The 18,394-nt window shown below is 46.2% G+C and overlaps 1 protein-coding gene across 2 annotated transcripts in view; it reads right to left on the minus strand.

The window, feature by feature from the left end:
* The window catches only part of BCO1 (beta-carotene oxygenase 1), a 31,320-nt gene extending 14,557 nt beyond the window's left edge, over nucleotides 1–16,763 (minus strand). Inside the window, exons 1-6 of one of the 2 annotated variants that reach the window (XM_054579140.1) lie at nucleotides 16,544–16,763; nucleotides 13,552–13,680; nucleotides 7,909–8,038; nucleotides 6,220–6,367; nucleotides 4,460–4,607; nucleotides 948–1,168 (exon numbers count right to left, since the gene is read on the minus strand). In XM_054579140.1, the coding sequence (XP_054435115.1) occupies nucleotides 948–1,168; nucleotides 4,460–4,607; nucleotides 6,220–6,367; nucleotides 7,909–8,038; nucleotides 13,552–13,680; nucleotides 16,544–16,607 (840 nt within the window). In that variant the 5' untranslated portion in view covers nucleotides 16,608–16,763. The remainder of the gene's footprint in view (nucleotides 1–947; nucleotides 1,169–4,459; nucleotides 4,608–6,219; nucleotides 6,368–7,908; nucleotides 8,039–13,551; nucleotides 13,681–16,543) is intronic. The other variant, XM_054579141.1, reaches the window with a different exon arrangement.
* Nucleotides 16,764–18,394: the final 1,631 nt, after the last annotated feature.

The raw sequence follows: 18,394 nt of genomic DNA on the forward strand, positions 1-18,394 counted from the left end.
CGCATAGGTATCAGCTCATGAGGCTGCTGCACACATTCTGGGTGTCAGGAGGCGGTATCACTCTGGGTGGTAATTAGCCATATCTGTAGCCCAGTTGCCTAACCCAAAGGAAGGGAGTTGTTTCTATCTTTTGGCAGCTCTGGCCCAACCACCCTCCTCCCTGCTTGTTTGCTTCTTTCTCACCTTCCCCGGAAACAAGCTCTGAATGTTAAGCAGGGTGCAGAGGAGGAAAGCTTTGATAGCTTGGTGGTGGGAGTCATTATGGGAGGTGAGTACAGGGGTAATTATTTTAGGCCTTTTCTTTCCCAGGATTCCAATCCCTGGGTCAGCCACAGGGACTTTCAGAAAGATCTCCCTGAGATGCATTCCAAAGCCCTTCCCAGCACTCTCCGACCTGCCCTCCAGGGTCAGGGAATACCCAGGAGCCTCAGACTGGAGGCCCCAAGGGCCCAGTAGCTCCCGCCAATAGGATGCTCCTCAGCGTGTTTGGGGGATTTGGCTGCGGAGCAAACCCAACTTCAACTGTCCTCCCTGCTGCTCTCTTTCCCCTGCTCCTTAATTCCACAAATATGTATAGAGGGCCTACGACACATCAGGCACTTTTTCAGGAACTAGAGAGGCAAAATAAAGCCAAGCCTCTGCTTTCCTGGAGATTACATTCCAGTGGGGGTGAGGCCAACAGCCAATGATCAAATATACACGAAGTCGAGGATGATGAGCACTATTGAGAAAAATGAAGGGGGACAAGGATGGAGGGAGCCTGGGGAAGGGCCTGTAATAGATGCCTCTGGGAGACTGGATGGTAGCTTACTTCCTCCTTTCCAGAGAAAGCTCCTCCAGGCTGACCTGCATCTCAGTGTTTGCTCCCCAGGGACACCTTGCTCTGGCAGTCCTGGTGTTGTGGGTCCTCAGTCCCAGCAGGGCCAGAGGTCCCAGCCAGGGCTTACCTTGTCCTCCTTGTGGAAAGTTAGGCAAGAAGCCCAGTTCACTCCCCGGATGTACGCAGTTGCCAACTTGAGAATATCCAACTTGAAGGGCTGCTCAAGAAAAACGATGTAGTTCTCAGTGATCCCAAAGCTGTGGTAGTAGCTTGGGTTGAGGAGGGAGCGGGAGTGGATGGAGCAGAGCACCTCCGTGTGCTTCAGCGGGTTTGTTCCCTCTGTCCTGTCTGGAGAAAAGCAAGCCTCAGGCACAGCGAGGGCCTGGCTGCCCCAGCCTGACCGTACCACCATCCCCTGCAGCTGAGCCTCTCAAACTGACCTGGTCACTAAGAACCTTTGAATAAGACCTGACAGGTAAAGCAGATGAAGGGGTTGCTGCCTGACAGAGGGACAGAGGCTCAGAGCCCTCCCTGCTCGGGTCCACCCTCCTCTGAGACCTGGTTCTACAATCTGAAAACACAGTCGGGCCTCTGGGCCAGGGGTCCTCAACCCCAGCCCGGGGGCTAACCCAGCCTCCGACTGCTTTTGGATAAAGGTATATGAGAAACACAGGCAAACTCTCTCCTTTGTGCAGGGTCCACAGCTGCTTCTGCTTTCGAACTACACAACCCTGTTGAGTAGTTGCAACAGAGACCACGTGTCTGCAAAGCCTCAAATATCAACTCTCATATCCTTTACAGAAAGTTTGTCGACTCCTGCTCTGGAGCAATGCTTCTCAAACTTTAACGTGCATGCGGAGCATCTGAGCTTCATGATAAAATGTAGAGTTGAACTCAGCATGTGGACCGGGGCCTGAGGTTCTATCAAGCTGGCCCAGGCTTATGCTTTGACATTTTGTTTAGGACCATCATCTGACATTGTGAGTTAATAGAAAAAAAAATCAATACATATCAGCCTCTGCCTCAGTTCCTGCCACAGAACTCCTAAAACCTTACAATTTCCTAAGTGATAAGAGCTCTAGGAGCATCTCTTGTTCTAATATTGACCCCGTCCTTGACACAGGGCTCTTAAAACCTTTGTAAACTCCTGAGTGATGAGAGCACTAGGAGCATCTTTTGTTCTAATCAGGTGACTGTGAACGTTTCCTGGATGGGGGCTGGTCACCAGAAAGACCAAGTCATGATCACAAGCTTGGGATTTTTCAGCCCCGCCCTGCCATCCTCCAGATTGGAGAGGAGGGCTGGAAATGGAGTTAATAATTGCTCGTGCCTCCATGAGAAAGCCTCCATAAAATCCCAATGGTATGGGGTTCAGAGAGCTAACAGGTGGGCAAACACATCCACACTGGGAGGGTGGTCCACCCCACCTCCACGGGGACAGAGCTCCTGAGCTCCAGAACCTGCCAGACCCTGCCCTCTGCATCTCTCTATCTGGCTGTCATCTGTATCCTTTATCGCATCCTTTAATAAGCTGGTAAATGCGTTTCCCTGAGTTCTGTGAGCTGCTATAGCAAATTAATTGAAACTGAGGAGGGGGTAGTGGCCACCCCTGATTTGGAGCCAAGTTGGACCAAAATGGTGAGTTACCTGGGGACCTATGACTTGCATCTGAATTGGCATCTGAAGTGGGGTAGGAGCAGTCTTGTGAGATCGAGCCCTTAACCTGTGGGGTTTGACACTACCAAGCGGAGTGATAGCCTTAGAATTTAGATTAATTATAGGACACCAGCAGGTGTCACAGAGAACGGCTTGGTGTAGGTAACCTCCCCACCCCTGCCCCGAATCTGGTGTCAGAAGCGTGTTGAGAGTGTAGTAGAGTATGAAGGAGACACTCAGGAGAGAAACGCAGGAGGGAAAACTGGAGTTTTTCTGATATAGACCTGAATTCCAGAGGGTTTCCATGAATTCTCCTGGCATCGCCCATTCCGAAACACCTGAGACTGAGACTAAGCACCTCTGATGGTGACAGCCTTTTACATAAATTGTGACCATCAAGGGAGGCCGTACGATTCCCATTTTACAGAGGAGGCTCGGTGGAATGACCTATCGTTATGGCCTAAGTTACAGGGTTAAGCCAAGGAGACATAGCCCCTTATCCTGGCTATCTCCTCTGTTATGTGTTAGGGGTCACGACATTCATAGCGTGAAGGAAGAGAACAGAATGAAATAATGGAGGAGTCCAACTACCTCGCCCAGTGCCCAAACACAGACGGTGCTCAGTGCACGTTCGGTTTTCTTATTCCTCTGCAAGGATGAGTCATGCATAGGCCGAAAGGCCTCCCCTCCCAAGCCTGGGGCTGATTTTTAATGAGTTGTCTGTAAGCATCTCTACCTTCCTGTGGCCACCTGTGCATATTGTGAACAGCTGGCTGGTGGGTGGGAGGCTGTGGGTTGTGGGTTAGTTCTTTTTTCATAAAACAAATGGAGCACAAAGCAAATTGAAATGAAAAGCACCCTGGTCTGGCAGGCAGGAGATGGGCGTGATCCCAGGGATGCCACCAGCATAGAGCAGGCGCTGAGGGTAGGTAGCTACTTGCATGATGTTGGTGGGTCCTGTAAACTATGTGACCTTGGGCATTCATCCCCTGGGCCTCACAGTCCTTCTCTGTAATATGAGGTGGTAAACTCAAACACCCAGACCATCCCCAGGTCTGACATTCTAAGATCCTAAGCTGAACACTCTATCCCTTTATTCACTTTAACAAGAATATTCAATGCACCTTCTGACCTCATGGGTTTGCACACATCTGCCAGCAGAGCTGGGTAATTTGCTCAGGAGGTTCTACAGGACTGTGGGGGAGGGGAAGGAGCAGGGATCACAGTTGGAAACCAGTTTTCCTAAACCAGGAGGTCAAGCCAGGCACCCTTAGAGTTGTGCCCTGTTTCCAGCCACCATCACAGGCCTGGTCTCCTGGGTGTGCTTTCAACAAGAGACCTGGACAAAGGCTAGGAACCCCACCCTCCTTCCCCACAGTTGGCCTGGGCTTCCCTCCAGGATCCCAGTGCTACGTGGAGAAGGTCCAGAAGGCCTGGAGAATAGGGTGGGGATCTGGAGTTGATCCCAGCAGGGCTGAGCTCTGTGAACCACCCTAGGAACCTAGCTTCCAGGGGCTGGAATGAGAGTGGGAGGCATAGCCCTAACATGAAAAGGTTTGTCAGAAGACTGAAAAAATGACAGGAAGGAAGGAGGGAGGGAGGGAGAGAAGGAAGGAAGGAAGGAAAGAAGGAAAGAAGGAAGGAAGGAAGGGAGGGAGGGAGGGAGGGAGGCAGGGGGGAGGTGGACGATAAATAAATGGATGGATAGATGGATGAACAATGGATGAATAATTAATAAATTCATGAATTAATGAACTGTAATGTCCAGAAAAGGAGATTAGAATAGCAAAGGGATTTACTGCTTCCAAAAGGAAGCCCAGCAACAGCTCTTTCCTCCTAAAGAAGAAAAATGAATTCAGGGCCACCTGAATCATCTGGCAGGGAAAGTATCAGAATGAGCCTGTGTCATCAACAAAAGTCAGAACTCTTCAGAAGGAGCCACTCTTGGTGTCTGTGCCTCATCGTATCCGCAGAATGACCTACCCAGTGCTGTGGCAGGGATCTTAAAGATCACATATTTTGTCTTCCCCTTGTCCACAATGGATGTGCCCATGTTGAGAACATTTCCAGCCGAATCATAATGAGGGTGTGCTGTTGCCAGATTTACAGCCACATATTTGCGATAATCAATCTGCAAAATATAATAGGCACCGGGTTTTAAAAAGGGGAGAAGTTGAAGTTGAAACCCTGTGGAAGCTGACTGATTCTAGATTCAGAGAGATGATGGCTATTTTTGCACATTTTCTGATATGAAAATAAGGCAGACTTCACCTTTAAAGAGAACATTTACTCTTGAGACCTGGTCTAACCTCCTGGGGGACCTCCTATAGCAAATAGGTTGCAGGGAGGTTAGTGAGCCATGTGTGTACTCTGGGGCAGTTTTTCACATCCTGCCGCTGGCCCTGCTGGAGGTCCTCAGAGTGGAGATAGGACACCTCCCCACAGAGAGCTGTAAGCAATGACCTGTGCAGAGAGGCAGCCATAGTGCTAATCTTGGCCACTGCTCTGTGTCATTCTGCTTAAGTCATTTAAATCCTCCCCTTTTGCATTCCACATAGGCGGAATTCTCCAGGCCTCTCTCATAGGATCATTCTGGGAATGGACAGGTTACAAAAACATTTGGTCAAAGTAAATCTCAACCAGGAAGCTCAATAATGACCTCACTCTGAACAAGCCACAACTGTAGAGCAATGGGGTGGCCTGGGCACCAGCTGTCCACCCTTCCTCCCCCAGAATAGCACAACCTCCAGCCAAAAGTCAGGCAGTACTCCGCTCTCTTCTAGTATTTCCTCTCTGCAACTTTGTGGAATGTGTACATCAGTCGGACCTATGCCGTTTAGCTTAAAAGGAGCTGTACATAATTTCACAGCTAAGAAAAGCACTCCTTTTAACAGATCATTAAAATGTATTATGGAGACACTAAGACTTTGAACAGCCAGCTAGGGAAAACTGAAAGTGGGCCTATTGATTTTCACGAAAATGTTGACTTGATTCTGCCCAGGAAAGGTATGTGCTTGGGCATTTATTTCTGAACTCTTGCTCTCTGCCGCATGCCTCCCTCTTCAGGTCAATTCAGGGTAGGGCCACTGGGAGTCCTGAGTGGCCCAGCACAGCCATTCAGGCTCTCATTGAGCTACCACTCAGAGCCGAGGACTATGGACTCTCTTGTGGGTTATATTGTATCTCCTCAAAAGATATGTTGAAGTCTTAACTCCTGGTACCTGTATTTGGATATAGGGTCTTTATAGGTATCATTAAGTTAGAATAAAGTCAGACTAGATTAGGGTGATCCTTAATCCAAAGATTGATATCTTTAGGAGAGATGGGAGTGATGTGTCCATCTACTGATTAAGGAACACGAAGAATGGCTGGCAAGCACCAGAAGGTAGAAGCAGCAAGGAATGATCCTCCACTAGAGACCACTGTCCTCCTTCAGAGGGAACACAGCCCTACTGACACCTTGATTTCAGACCGTTAGCCCCCAGAACTGCGAGAGAACAAATTTCTGTTGTTTTAAGCCACCTAGTTCGTGGTACTTGTTACAGTCGCCTTAGGAGGGAATATAGGCACAAGATGAAGACAGTCCCAGACCTAAGGGAGCCCAGGACCTGGTGTAACTGCTACACTGAGGAAGCACAGGAGCCAGTGGCACTAGAGAAGGGGGCTCCTGCAGGCCACAGGCCCTCAGGCAGGGGTTCCTGTCTTGAGTCAGACACTGCTGCTGGTTGTAGATTTGCTGATACCTTTTCCAGAGTATCCAGAGTCTGTGGGTCGATTTTCCTGATGTAATTGGTCTCCGTGGTTGCATAGAAGTCTTTCCCACACTTCATGATGTTAATCAGGCAGTTGTCTGTGAAATCTGGGATGGTGTGGGACAGGTAGGAGAAAGCTCTGGGGAAGAGAGCAAACCAGGGGGTCAACAGTTGTGTCTGCCCAACTCAAAAATTTGGTTTGAGGTGGTTTTAGTTTTCCTACCATTTAAAATGCTCTGCTTTCACTAAAGGAGGGAAAAGTACCGGATCCCAATGGGTTACTTGACAACTCAGACATCAAGTGTCCAAAGGTACCGCCATATTGAATCAACTAAGGAGTGACAGTCAGCTGGGACAACACAACCAACAACTAACTGAGCCCTCGTGGCCTCTCAAAAATCCAAAGGGCTCCCACACTAAAGCCAGAAAGAGCTGGTGGGTTGTTCTGAAGAGTTTTAATAAGCTCTACAGAAATCATACATTTATCCATAATGGCCCCCAAAGACTAGTAAAACACCAAATGCTTGCTTTTGGCAGGAATGTGAGTCCACACTGGTTACCTCAGCTTTGTCCATGAAATGAGTTTTTGAAAAGAGAAAAGCAAACTAATTTTGAGCTAAGAACTCATAACTAATTTGATCAGAAGGTAAATTTAAATCAGGAAAAAAAAAAATGCTGGGTCTGTGTATTGGTTAGTGCTCCCCTTACTGGCAAGTGATGTAACAGCAATAATGCCTCAAACATTGTGGTTTTAAATTCATTCCCTCCCCTCCCCCTTTCCTCACTGGCTCTTCCTCAATCTGCAAATATGAGTTTAGAGCAGTTCCTGGAAAAGCAGAAGCAATCTTCCATCTCTGGCTAGTCCTCCCCTAACACACTTCCTAACTCTTCTATATCTAAAGAGTATCAGGAAGGAGATACTGAAAGCAGGCCCGATTCTGTGGCCAACAATTTAATGTGTCAAATGTGTAATACACTCACATGCATCATAACCCAGATGACTTTAAACGTATACTACTAAAAATCTTCCCCTATCCTTTCTCCCAAAAAAGGAAATTTGTCAGTTTCCTACCTCCTTTGTAATTCCTTCCAGAGTTCTTTATGCACGTACCAGCGCAAATCAATCTAGATTTCCTCATGCCTTTTTACACAAAATATAGCACATTATTTGTTCTTTTTATACCCTGATTTTTTAAACTTAATATGTCTTGGAAATTCTTCCATTTGTTACATAGAAAACATCCTCTTTCCTTTTTACTTCTGCCTGGTATTTTCTTGTGTAGTTTTACTGTTATTTATTTAACTACTCCCCTGTTGATGAACACTGGGTTATTTTCAATTCTTCATGATAACAAATAATGCAGCTATGGATAACCTTGTATGTTTGTCATTTCAGCATGAACAAGTATACGTCTAGGCTGAAGGGAATGCACATTTGTAATTTTGATAGATAATTCCAAATTGCTCCCACCAGTCACATGGGAAAATACCTAATAACCTGTCAGATGCTCTTTGCCTCTCTTGCTATTAGTGATTAAGAAATGCATAGGGTATATAGACAGAGGCCAGTCACATGAACTTTTCATTCACCCTAAAGACGATTGTCAGGGGAGCAAACACTGCTTGTTTTGACCATCAAGGATATCAAAAACCATGACCAAATTCAAAATGGTCAGTTACTTGGAAAATATGTTTTTGCAGGGGTCTGGATAAGCCATTGTTCCAAACTCTGACACCACAATCCTGTTTGCCTCGATATTGGCGTTGTAGGTGTCACTCCTCAGGTATTTGCTCCTGTAATAGACTTCACCTGGAAGAGAAGAAGCAGAGTCATCCCAGGCTGACACCCTTACAGGCCTGATCATCAGTTTCAGCCATTCCAGGGATCTTACTGGGAGATATTAGGGAGAGCAGGACAGGTATGAGCTCTCTCAGTAAGGAGATTCAAGTTTCCACATGGATATGAACCCTTCACCATCTACCAGCCATGCACTTGACCTTGCGCCACATGCAGGATCAGTCCCCTCCACTGTGACGTGAACACCATGATACCTTTCTTTCTTTAAAGGTTTTATTTATTTATTTTTAGAGAAAGGGGAAGAGAGGGAGAAAGAGAGGGAGAGAAACATCAATGTGTGGTTGTCTCTTGAGTGCCCCCAACGGGGGACCTGGCCCACAACCCAGGCCTATACCCTGACTGGGAGTCAAACCGGACACCCTTTGGTTCGCAGATTGGCACTCAGTCTGTTAAGCCATACCATGGTACCTTTCTTACAGAGTTGCTGTGGCATCCAAGGCCTGCAAAGCACTTAGCACATAGTAGATGCTCAACAACAGCTACATATGCTATTGAGATGCAGGATAGAGTGGTCAAGGCTTTGGGCCTTCATCACACATTGATAACTGATAGTTGTTGCAATTCTGGATTGTCCAACAAAATCCTGCAGGCAGGAAAAATCAAGTAGGGGTTGGTGAGGCTATACACACTGGTTTTCACATACAGAAGCTGCTCTAGGGATACCTTGGCACCCCCTTGAGCTGGCTTGCTCCTTTCTGGCCACTCTCTCTGAGGACCACCACCCACAGGCACTGGCTAAGGTCCTTTGGGCCCTGTGGTGCTTTACTTAAAATGTTGAATTCTGTTCACTTGAAATGTAAACACTCAGCCCAAGCTGGTTGTAGACAGGCGGCCCATTTCCTATAAACAACCAGCCCCAGAGCACGGAGCACTTGGGGCCACAACAAAATGTGTCTCTGGAATTACTCAAGGCTGACACTCCACTTTGAGGCTGCAATGAAAGAAGGAGCCACTCCACATTCCCTACCACCCTACTCCTGGGAGAGTACAATTAGCCGCATTCCTTCTAAAGGAACACAAGTAAACAGACTAAACAGACTCCTGCCTGGAATCTTCTAGAACTGAGTCTGGTTTGGGGGGATAGGGACAGCTATATATAGGTATATACAGACATAAACACATATACACATATACTTAGGTATATATGAATATACATGTGTGTGCATACACACACGCGCACGCACTTGCTTTTAAAGCTAACTTTCCAAAAGGCTATTTTGGAGCTGTACCAACTGAAAAAGCTTTGGAAAGGCTAAATTCTCAAGAGGTCTCTTCTGTAAATCTTGGCAACTCTGGTTCTTGGAATTCACATGTTCAAATTCTCATGGGACAACAGCTTTTCCTTTTATTAGAAAATTATTGCATATATTTCTGAGGTTCATGCACCTCTAGGCCTGCTTTATAAAAATGTTTTATTTTGAAATCATTTGAGACTTACAGAAAAGAGTGCTCTCCTGCATACCCTTCACCTGGCTTCCCCTGCTACACTCTGCCTCTTTTATTCAAATCTTTGCAAGTTTTTTAAAGCACCAATTTTCTGGCCTCTGCTGAAGACCACCAGCCTTTTTTCTGCCTCTTTGCTTTCTTGCCCCAAAGTCTTACTGGCTTGGCACTATGCAGGTTCTCCATGCCGGCCGTATACTACAGCCACCTGGTGGTTTTATTACAGGAGCCTGAGGCCCAGCTCACAGGGTTCTGATAAGCTTGGCCTTGGGTGGGACGGGGCAGCCAGGCTGGAGGTCCTCCATGGGGGTTTTCCAAACCTCCATGTGCTCAGGGTCATATAGGAAATGTGTTAGAGACACAGATGCTCTGTCTTTACTTTTCAGGGTTATGATTCTTTTAGGCTGTGCGCGCGCGAGAGAGAGAGAGAGAGAGAGAGAGAGAGAGTGTGTGTGTGTGTGTGTGTGTGTATTTGCAGCTTTGATTAGCATTTAAGGGGATTCCAATGCAGGAGGTTCACAAACCGCCTTTTGAGAAATAGTTTGTGTTCTCTGCAAACCCAACACCGTGTTTGCCCTGTGCATGCCCTCTTGAATCATTGTATAGTAGTACTTAACATTTTTGGTTTCTGGTGTTAGACAATGGGGAGCCATTGAGAGTTCTAGAGAGAAGAGATGAGGCCAGGCAGTACCACGCCAATATTGACAACCTGGCAGCCTCAGGAGGATTGGGCTGGGGAGATGGGGACAGATGGTAGCTGGCAGGATGAAGGAATGGGGACAGAAGTGCATAATGATTAGAACTTGGAATTCTGGATTTGGAGAGTATTGGGTTTATATATGACCACCACCACTCCTTAGCTGTGTGCGTTTGGACAAGTACCTCAGCCTCTCTGGGCCTTAGACTCTCATCCGTAGAAACCAAGATAGCAACAGTGGTTCCTACTCCAAGAACTATGGCGAGGGCTGATGTGTGAATGGGCATGAGGCCAATGGCCAGCAAACACTTCCTGCAGTGAGTATTGAAGACATGGGTTGGGAAAATACTGCTTCCTCCTACCAAAACAATCTTTACTTCACTCATGTCATCTCAGCTCCATAAAGAGTTTCAGGGTGCCCCTCTGGGCCAGGCTCCATGCTAATTGATGAGGATACAACATTTTGAACATGAACCCTGAACTCTGGGGCCCCCCACCCTATGCTGGAGAATGGCAAACTGATTATTGCAAAGCAGGGTGGGGCTTGCACCCTCAACTCATGACCAAAGTCAAGAGCAGGACAAGGGAAGGGTAGGTAGTTGGGTATACTCTCCATACTTCCCACCTTCCAGCCAGTTCCAGATTATGAATAGAACTGAGTTTTTCATGCTACTGTACCGTTTGTGTGTATATATAATATATATTATATAATTTTATATATATATATAAATAAATAAAATTTTCTGTGTATTAGGGAATATTCTTTTGCTTTAACCATCCCAAGGCAAGGTGCCAGGCAACTAAAGACCACCACTATCGTCCAAAGTCCACTGAAGTTATTTGCACGAGCCAATCCTAAGCAGTTGACCCTGACCTGTCTTGTCTTTCCCTCAAAACCTCAATGAAGGCCACAGCCTAAGCATTCCCCTTGCCCCTGACTGCTGCCTCCTGACCACCTGGTGTTTCCCATGTGGCCTTGCATGGTGTGCTGTGCCTCCCATTCCTAGGATCTGTAAGTATAATAGCCTTTGTTTTCCTGAGCCTCTCTGTGTCTCTTCTTGTAGCCACACCTGTCTGACCACCACATAAAAGGACACAACGTAGCTACTCACCTTTGACAATGAATTTTTAGTTTGAAAACCTATTAGGCGCTTTGAGAAATTCTAAACAGCATGCAATAACTTTGGTCATTTGCCTGTCTATCCCTGGCTTCCATACAGCAGCCATGGCTCAGTCATTTCCTGCTGGTTCCCTTGTCCCTGGGGCTCTCTATGGAAGGATGCCAGAGCTACTACTTGGTAAGCTGTGAGGGGATCACTTAAGTAACCTACTATTTCTTAGGCAGTGGGGGTGGGGGGGTATGCATGCACATATGCGCACAGGCTAAGAATGGGGGTGAAGGCTGCAAACTTAAACCCCAGGCAATGCAGATTGAGATCTCAGCCCTACCTTGGTGACCACTCAACCGCTCTAAGGTTTCCATTCCTGCATCTGCAAAGATGAGACCAGAACACCTCCCACACAGCTTTCACATGAGCACCAGAAATGGCTGCAAAGGACCTGGCAGCCCCGTGAGGCAGGGCCTCACAGAAAGGAAGCCACCTTTCACACAGCTCATCCAAAACAACGATTATTTCCCCCAGAATCATTGGCAATCTCTGTCTAGAAAAGGAGTAGATTGTTAAGACTTAAGGCTGTCAGGGAATATGAAGCCACAAACTCTACAGCTGAGTCTCAGTAAAATTTGTAAGTTTTTTAAAACATGATACCTCCATTCCTGATATGTTTGAGCAAGTTGCTGGCATAGAGTCTGCGCTAAAAAAATAATTGCTGACTGGCTTGAAAGAGATAATAAATATGCAAAAATAATAGTTAATGCTTACTGAGCGCATAATAGTTAATGCCAGGCATTATACAAAGCTCCTTACACATAGTAATTCCTTTAAATTCCACAGCAACTCTATGAGATATGCTACTGACATATCTCCATTCTAAGGATGGGAGACTGAGACAGAGAGGGGGTAACTTAGCCAAGGTCACACAGCTTCCATTAGCTGGGATTCAAACCCAGCAACAGTGATGGTGTTTTTTAATCCACTAGTGTCTGCCATGTGTCAGGCCCTTGTCAGACATTCATTCTTCTAATCATCACAACGGCTCTGCAGGGAGGATGATAAAGCCCTTTTCACTGAGGAGGCCAAGGGTAGTGAAGTGACCATAGATTGCCCATGCTATCCCAGGAGTTAAAGAAAAATTTCACTCTGCTCAAGTTCTTGGATATGAATTTGCCCACTCTTTGCCCCTGAGCCTGCTCAAGCCTCATGCAACCCATCCTGGACCTCTTTGAGAACTCAGCTTACACTGCTGTGACATAAACCAGCCCAATGGTCAACAGCAAAGAGTTTGTTTACAATCCACTTCTTGAGCCAGTACCCTGCACTCAGGATTTCGCCTTATTTGTGGTGCTTCCTACTCTCTGCTCTATTTCAGTGTCCACTCTGGGCTAGCTACTGAACATATCGCTTGCGCGATATGGCCCTCCTCTGCCTGGTGAGTAATACGTTCAGCTTTGTTCTTTACAGCTTTGTACTTACCCTGTTTTGATTTGGTGTGTGTTTGATTCCAAAGCCTGAAACCTTCTGCCTGCTGTTACCCACTTTATTGAGAATACATATTATTTTGCAAGTTGGACTCTTTGAAAAAGAAGCTTGGCCACCTTTCCAGGGAGGTTTACTCTTATCCTGGGCTGAACAATCACCTCCCCAAGATGTCCGTGTCCTAATCCCTGGGACCTGTGAATGTGTTACCTGACAGGGCAAAAGAGACTTTATAGGTATGATTAAGATAAAGGATCTTGAGAAGGAAGATTATTCCGGATTATCTGGGTGGGCCTAATGTAATTACAAAGGTCCTTGTAAGAGGGAGATAGGAAGGTTAGAGTCAGAGAAAGAGATGTGATTATAGAAGCAGAGAGAGGCAGACAGAGAAAGAAAGAGACAGAGAGAGACGGAGAGAGAGCAAGCTGGCTGTGACGATGGAGACGGAGCTATAACCTGAGGAGTGCAGGCAGCTTCTAGAAGCTACATAAGCCAGAAACCTCCTAGAACCCTCAGAGAGAAGGCAGCCCTGCCAATATGAGACTCCTTTTAGACTCCTGACTTCCAGAACTGTAAAAAAAGTAATTTGTATTGTTTTAATTCCACTTGTATCTTTTTATTTTTATGAATGTGGCTGTCAGTAAATTTTAAATGGTACATGTGGCACGCGTTATATTTCTATTGGTCATTTGTTACAGCACAATAGCAAACTAATAGAGTGCTTTTACCATCTCTAATGGTGAAGCTGTGGAGCAAAGCCAGGCCATCAAACCAATGGTTGTAGCTGGTCTCCCCCACTGTATGCATCCCAGGCCCATTGCGAAGCAGGGTTCCCTGAAGCCATGTTGGAATCTTGCCTGTTAAGAGAAAGAATGTTTAATTTCCACCTTCCGTGTCTGAACCGAAAAGCTAGAAGAAATGGCCATGGAAAAGAATTGAGGCCATAGTCTCAACACCAGTCACGACATTCACTCATTTACCGAGCAGTCATTTCCAGAAAGCATACTGCGTGCCTGGCATTGGGCAAGCCTGAGGATACCAAGATAGATAGGCATCGTCCGTGTCCTTACATTGCTCACCATCCATAGAGAGACAGGGACAGAAGAATCAACAGACACTCAAAATAATCTGTGACAAAGGCAGCGCAACAGACTCAGCTGGGGCTGTGTGGAACGGCCTCACCCTGAGGTGAGGGGCATGCAGCAGGGTGAGGACTGCTTCCTGGAGGAAGCAGCTTGGAGAAGTCTTGAGGGAGAATAGGTACCTGTCTCACAAAGGTATGAAGAAAGAACATTCTAGAGCTGTGCTGTTCAATGTGGTAGCCATCAGCCCCATGTGGCGATTGAACACTTAAAATGTGGGTAGTCCAAACTGAGATGTGCTGTAAGTAAAAAATACACACTGGCTTTCAAAGACTATGGAAAAAAAAATGTAAAATATTTCACTAGTAATTTAAAAATATTGATTACATGGTAAAACTGATCATATTTTGGTTTTGTTTGGTGTGTTAAGTAAAATATACTACTAAAGTTAATTTCATCTATATCTTTTTACTTTTATGAATGTGGCTGTTAGTAAATTTAAAATTGCACATGTGGCATGTGTTACATTTCTACTGGACAGCACGGCCCTAAAGACTGTGCACTGTAGCAGATGCTGGGGGTACCACCTCCCCTTGCATCCACCTCTCCATGAAGGCTGCTTTCTGCAAATGCCTGCAGCTCACTGCCTGAGGGCTTTGTTCTCACCCCGGAAGCTGCTCTGCCCACATTCCAGACTAGCTGGAAGTGCCTTGGAGAGTTAATACCCCTGGAAGCAGCTCTCACACAACAATGCATGGGAATCTGGGGTTCAAATGCCACCAATTCCTTGCCCTGAGCTGGGACAATGTGAGGCAAGTTTTATACTATGTCCAGAGGAGTCAGCTCTCATGGCTCCCAGTGCTCAGTGTCTTGACAATGCCCCCTTTTCGGGCTTCCCTTCCAGTGTTTCTTACGATCGAGTCCCAGAAAAACTATTTACACTTGAATGCTTATCTCTGAAGGAACCCAAACCAGGAGACCAAAGACCAGTTCAAAGACCAAGAGGTGTGCAGCTGTTTAGTGAAACTGGACTGGAATTTTTGAGTGAGGACATTATAAATATTGAGGCTGGAGAGTTGGGCAGGGTCCAAGTGACAGGCCAACAAGACCACACCCCAAGGGCTTTCATTGTTTATTTAGAAGAATGGGACACCTTTGATGGCTATAACAGGGATCAATAGGATCAGGCTTTTTTTTTCTTTTTGGCAATATTTTTTAATTGAAAATATTTGCATAACATAAAATCCACCATTTTAAAGTGTACAATGCAGGGGATTTTAGTATATCCACAATGTTGTGCAACTATCGCCACTATCTAATTCCAGAACATTTCCATCATCCCCCAACACAGCTCTGTCCCCATCCGTTAGCAGTCGCTCGCCATTCCCCAGCCTCAGCACCTGCCAACCACTAATCTACTTGTTCTAAGGATCTGCCTCTTCTGGACATCTCATATCAATGAAATATGCTCAGATTTGGAGTTTCAGCAGTTGCCTTTGACTGTGATGTGAAGAATGGGCAGGAGGAAGAGCCAGGGAGGCAGGGAGACCAGAGAGACAACCTGGGTGGCAGCAGTGGAGACAAAGAGAAACAAGGGAGCAAATAGACTTGGAAGACATAGAACTGCTAGGACTCAGTTGGACTACATATGGGGAGTGGGGGAGAAGAGGGGAGCATTAAAAAAAATACCATCCAAGTTTCTTGCCTCAGGCAACTAAAGTGAATGGGAGGACTATTCATAGACACCCAGGACATAGGAGAAGGAGCAGGTGATGCAGAGCAGGGCGAGGTGAATCAGGGCATATAGTTAATGCCACAGATATATAGTAAGAACATTTATTGAGCACTATGCAACTTCCAAGGCAAATTCTCAGCTGAAAAGCTCCAATCTGACTTTCCTCACAAAGAATGTTCACTGTTGTCCTCTCCCCGTGGAAAAGCATCCAGTCCATCTCTCCCAGGATGAACCTGCCTGTGAATCTGAGCTGACCCACTCGCTGTTCTCAGGACATTGAACAAGTTCCAAGCTGGGGACCCAAGAGTTCAGACCCAGTCGTTGCCCTGTAGACTCTAAACAAGATGGTACCAGAAAGTCAAGTTGCAGCTCAGAAGAGGAAAAAGCCAGAGAAATAAGTGAGACACAAAGCCCGCAGGAGGAATGTTCCTGCGAGGCTCCCCCTCTGGGGCTCTTGCACCGGCTCTGCAGGTGCTCACGTGCCCCAGTGGCCCCCGTGGTACCTGAGAGGAAATCACAGCAGGCCCTGCATACCCTCTAGTGAGCCCTTACAGGAGTGCGAGCTTACCCCCACTGCTCATACCATTTTGAAATTAATTCGGGATACGCACTCATTTGCTCAAACACAGCACCCAGTTGGAAGGGGCCACATTTTGCAGGATAACCCCATCGCCAAATGCAGGACTTTTCTCCTGGGAATAGTGAGAATGACTCTCCCTCCTTGGAAACTGAGTTATGATATATAAAAGCACACCTAGATTTTCACAGAGAATGTGTCTGGATTATGGATCATTTTCTCCCAGATAATGTTTTCCAGATTTTCCAAAAATGATTTACAATGAGCAGGAAAAAAGCATACATCTAAACATGAAAGGAGAGCCAATCATTTATACAAACGCTCACCTGTCACTCTGGCCCTCACAGGCTCCAGTTGTTCTTTCTTATTTCTGCCAAATAGTACATCCATCACATGGGGTGCTGCGCGAGAGCAATACTGACAGTGAACAGACACTCCTCTGTCTTCAAGGCAACTGCTCCTCGGCTCCTCCTCTCTTTCCCTTCATGCTCTCCCGCAGCTTCCCTCCTGGTGCCCCTGTTTTTTTCCCCCTCTGAGGGCTTGGTATTTCTTCACATTCCACGGGGAAGCTGCACTAGGATTGTTTGTTTGGTTAAAGTTCAATTTCCCAACTGCATGTTCTTGTTAAACTTTAATCCTCTTATTGTCTCTCCCTTTTCCAGCGTTAGCCAAGAAAAGCAACATAAAACCTACTGGGTTTAGGTCAGAGAGAGAATTTAGCAGTGCGTTCTGCTTCGGCAGGCTGTCAGTAATAGTCCAACTTGGAGGTGGAGGTGGTTTATAACCAAAAGAGGGACTGTCAGGACCATCAAAGACACCTGAAGTCAATGAGAGTACTCGTATTGCCTTGAAGAAGAAAGAAAAAGACACCTGGGATCGGGGGTGCCACGAGCACGTTGATCACGTGAATTCCTGCTGAACATCATGGAAAGTTATTCTGCAGAGACAGGAAAGGCTTTTTTGTTTTGTTTTAAACAACGTTCCCTGAGTCTCCTACCCCACACCTCCCCCCCAAAATTGTACATAAAGAGCAACTTAATTCTTATTTCTCTTTTGAAGAAGTAAATATAGAAGATTTCATGTACTCATTTAAACAATAAATGTAGGTTCAACTTCCTGGCCCATCAAGAGGCAGAAACGATGCCTGAATTTGATTTTAGGGTCTCCCTATATTTGTGCATCTTGATGTGATGCCATTGCCTGAAGTCCACATTCAGTTGCTATGGATGTTGGGTGATGAATTCGTGAACTCATCTTAACTCATGCTGCTTAAAGAAAGAACCAGTCATTCCCTCTCTGGGGAGAGCAAGAAAAGGGGGTGGTGCTGCTGCTGAGTGTAATTATTGTCAGGGCTGGGTCGAGCCAGTGTTCCAGTAGCTCAGAGCTCAGCCCTGACAGCAGCTGGCTGTACTTGCATCCTGGCTGCACATTCCATTCACCTGGCTGGGCTCCACTCCAGACTCACTGATTCAGAATCCCTAAAGATGGAGCCCAGCCATACAATGTCCTTAACATGCCTCTGGTGATTCTCTTTGTGCAGCAGACATTGATTGAGAAGCCCAGGTGCAGGGGAAGATGTTACATGTTTGTGTTGATACTAAATCACATCCCTCCCTTTTCTGCATGTCTAATCCTCATTGAACTTCTATTTCTTTAACTGTAAAATGAGGCAAAATTTCAAGGCTATTATCGGTCAAGGGTCTAGCAAAAGTACCTGGTCCCAAACAGCTATCAATCAATGTTATTGCCCTATCCTTCCCCATTCTCTCAGAAGGCACTTCTCTTTGAACTACATTTCCCATTAAGTCTCGTAATAACTTGCCAGTTTATTCAGCTATCTGGTTTAAACATGTGTATCCACGTCAGGGTTACTATTTATTCCTAGGTTGTGAAAGCTGCGCCCTTGTGAGGATTAAGTGAGAATGTCTGGCATACACGAGGCCTCAGGGAAAAAATCACACCATCAGGGGCAGCAACCCTGGTGCAGAAAACAAGAGCTTGGGGCTTAGAGATCAGAAGACCTGGGTTGGGATCTCAGCCCTGCAATTTAAAAACACTGTGACCATTGTCACAAGGTTCCTCTGAATGGCACTTTATATGCAAAACAGGATGGCAATAGCTATGTTGCAGGATTATATTGAAATTATAAGTGAAAACATGACCATGTTCTCCTTTCT

The sequence above is a fragment of the Pteronotus mesoamericanus genome, unplaced genomic scaffold, assembly GCF_021234165.1.
Source record: "Pteronotus mesoamericanus isolate MK-2021 breed Mesoamerican mustached bat unplaced genomic scaffold, CSHL_Meso_final contig_52, whole genome shotgun sequence".
Classification (NCBI taxonomy): domain Eukaryota; kingdom Metazoa; phylum Chordata; class Mammalia; order Chiroptera; family Mormoopidae; genus Pteronotus; species Pteronotus mesoamericanus.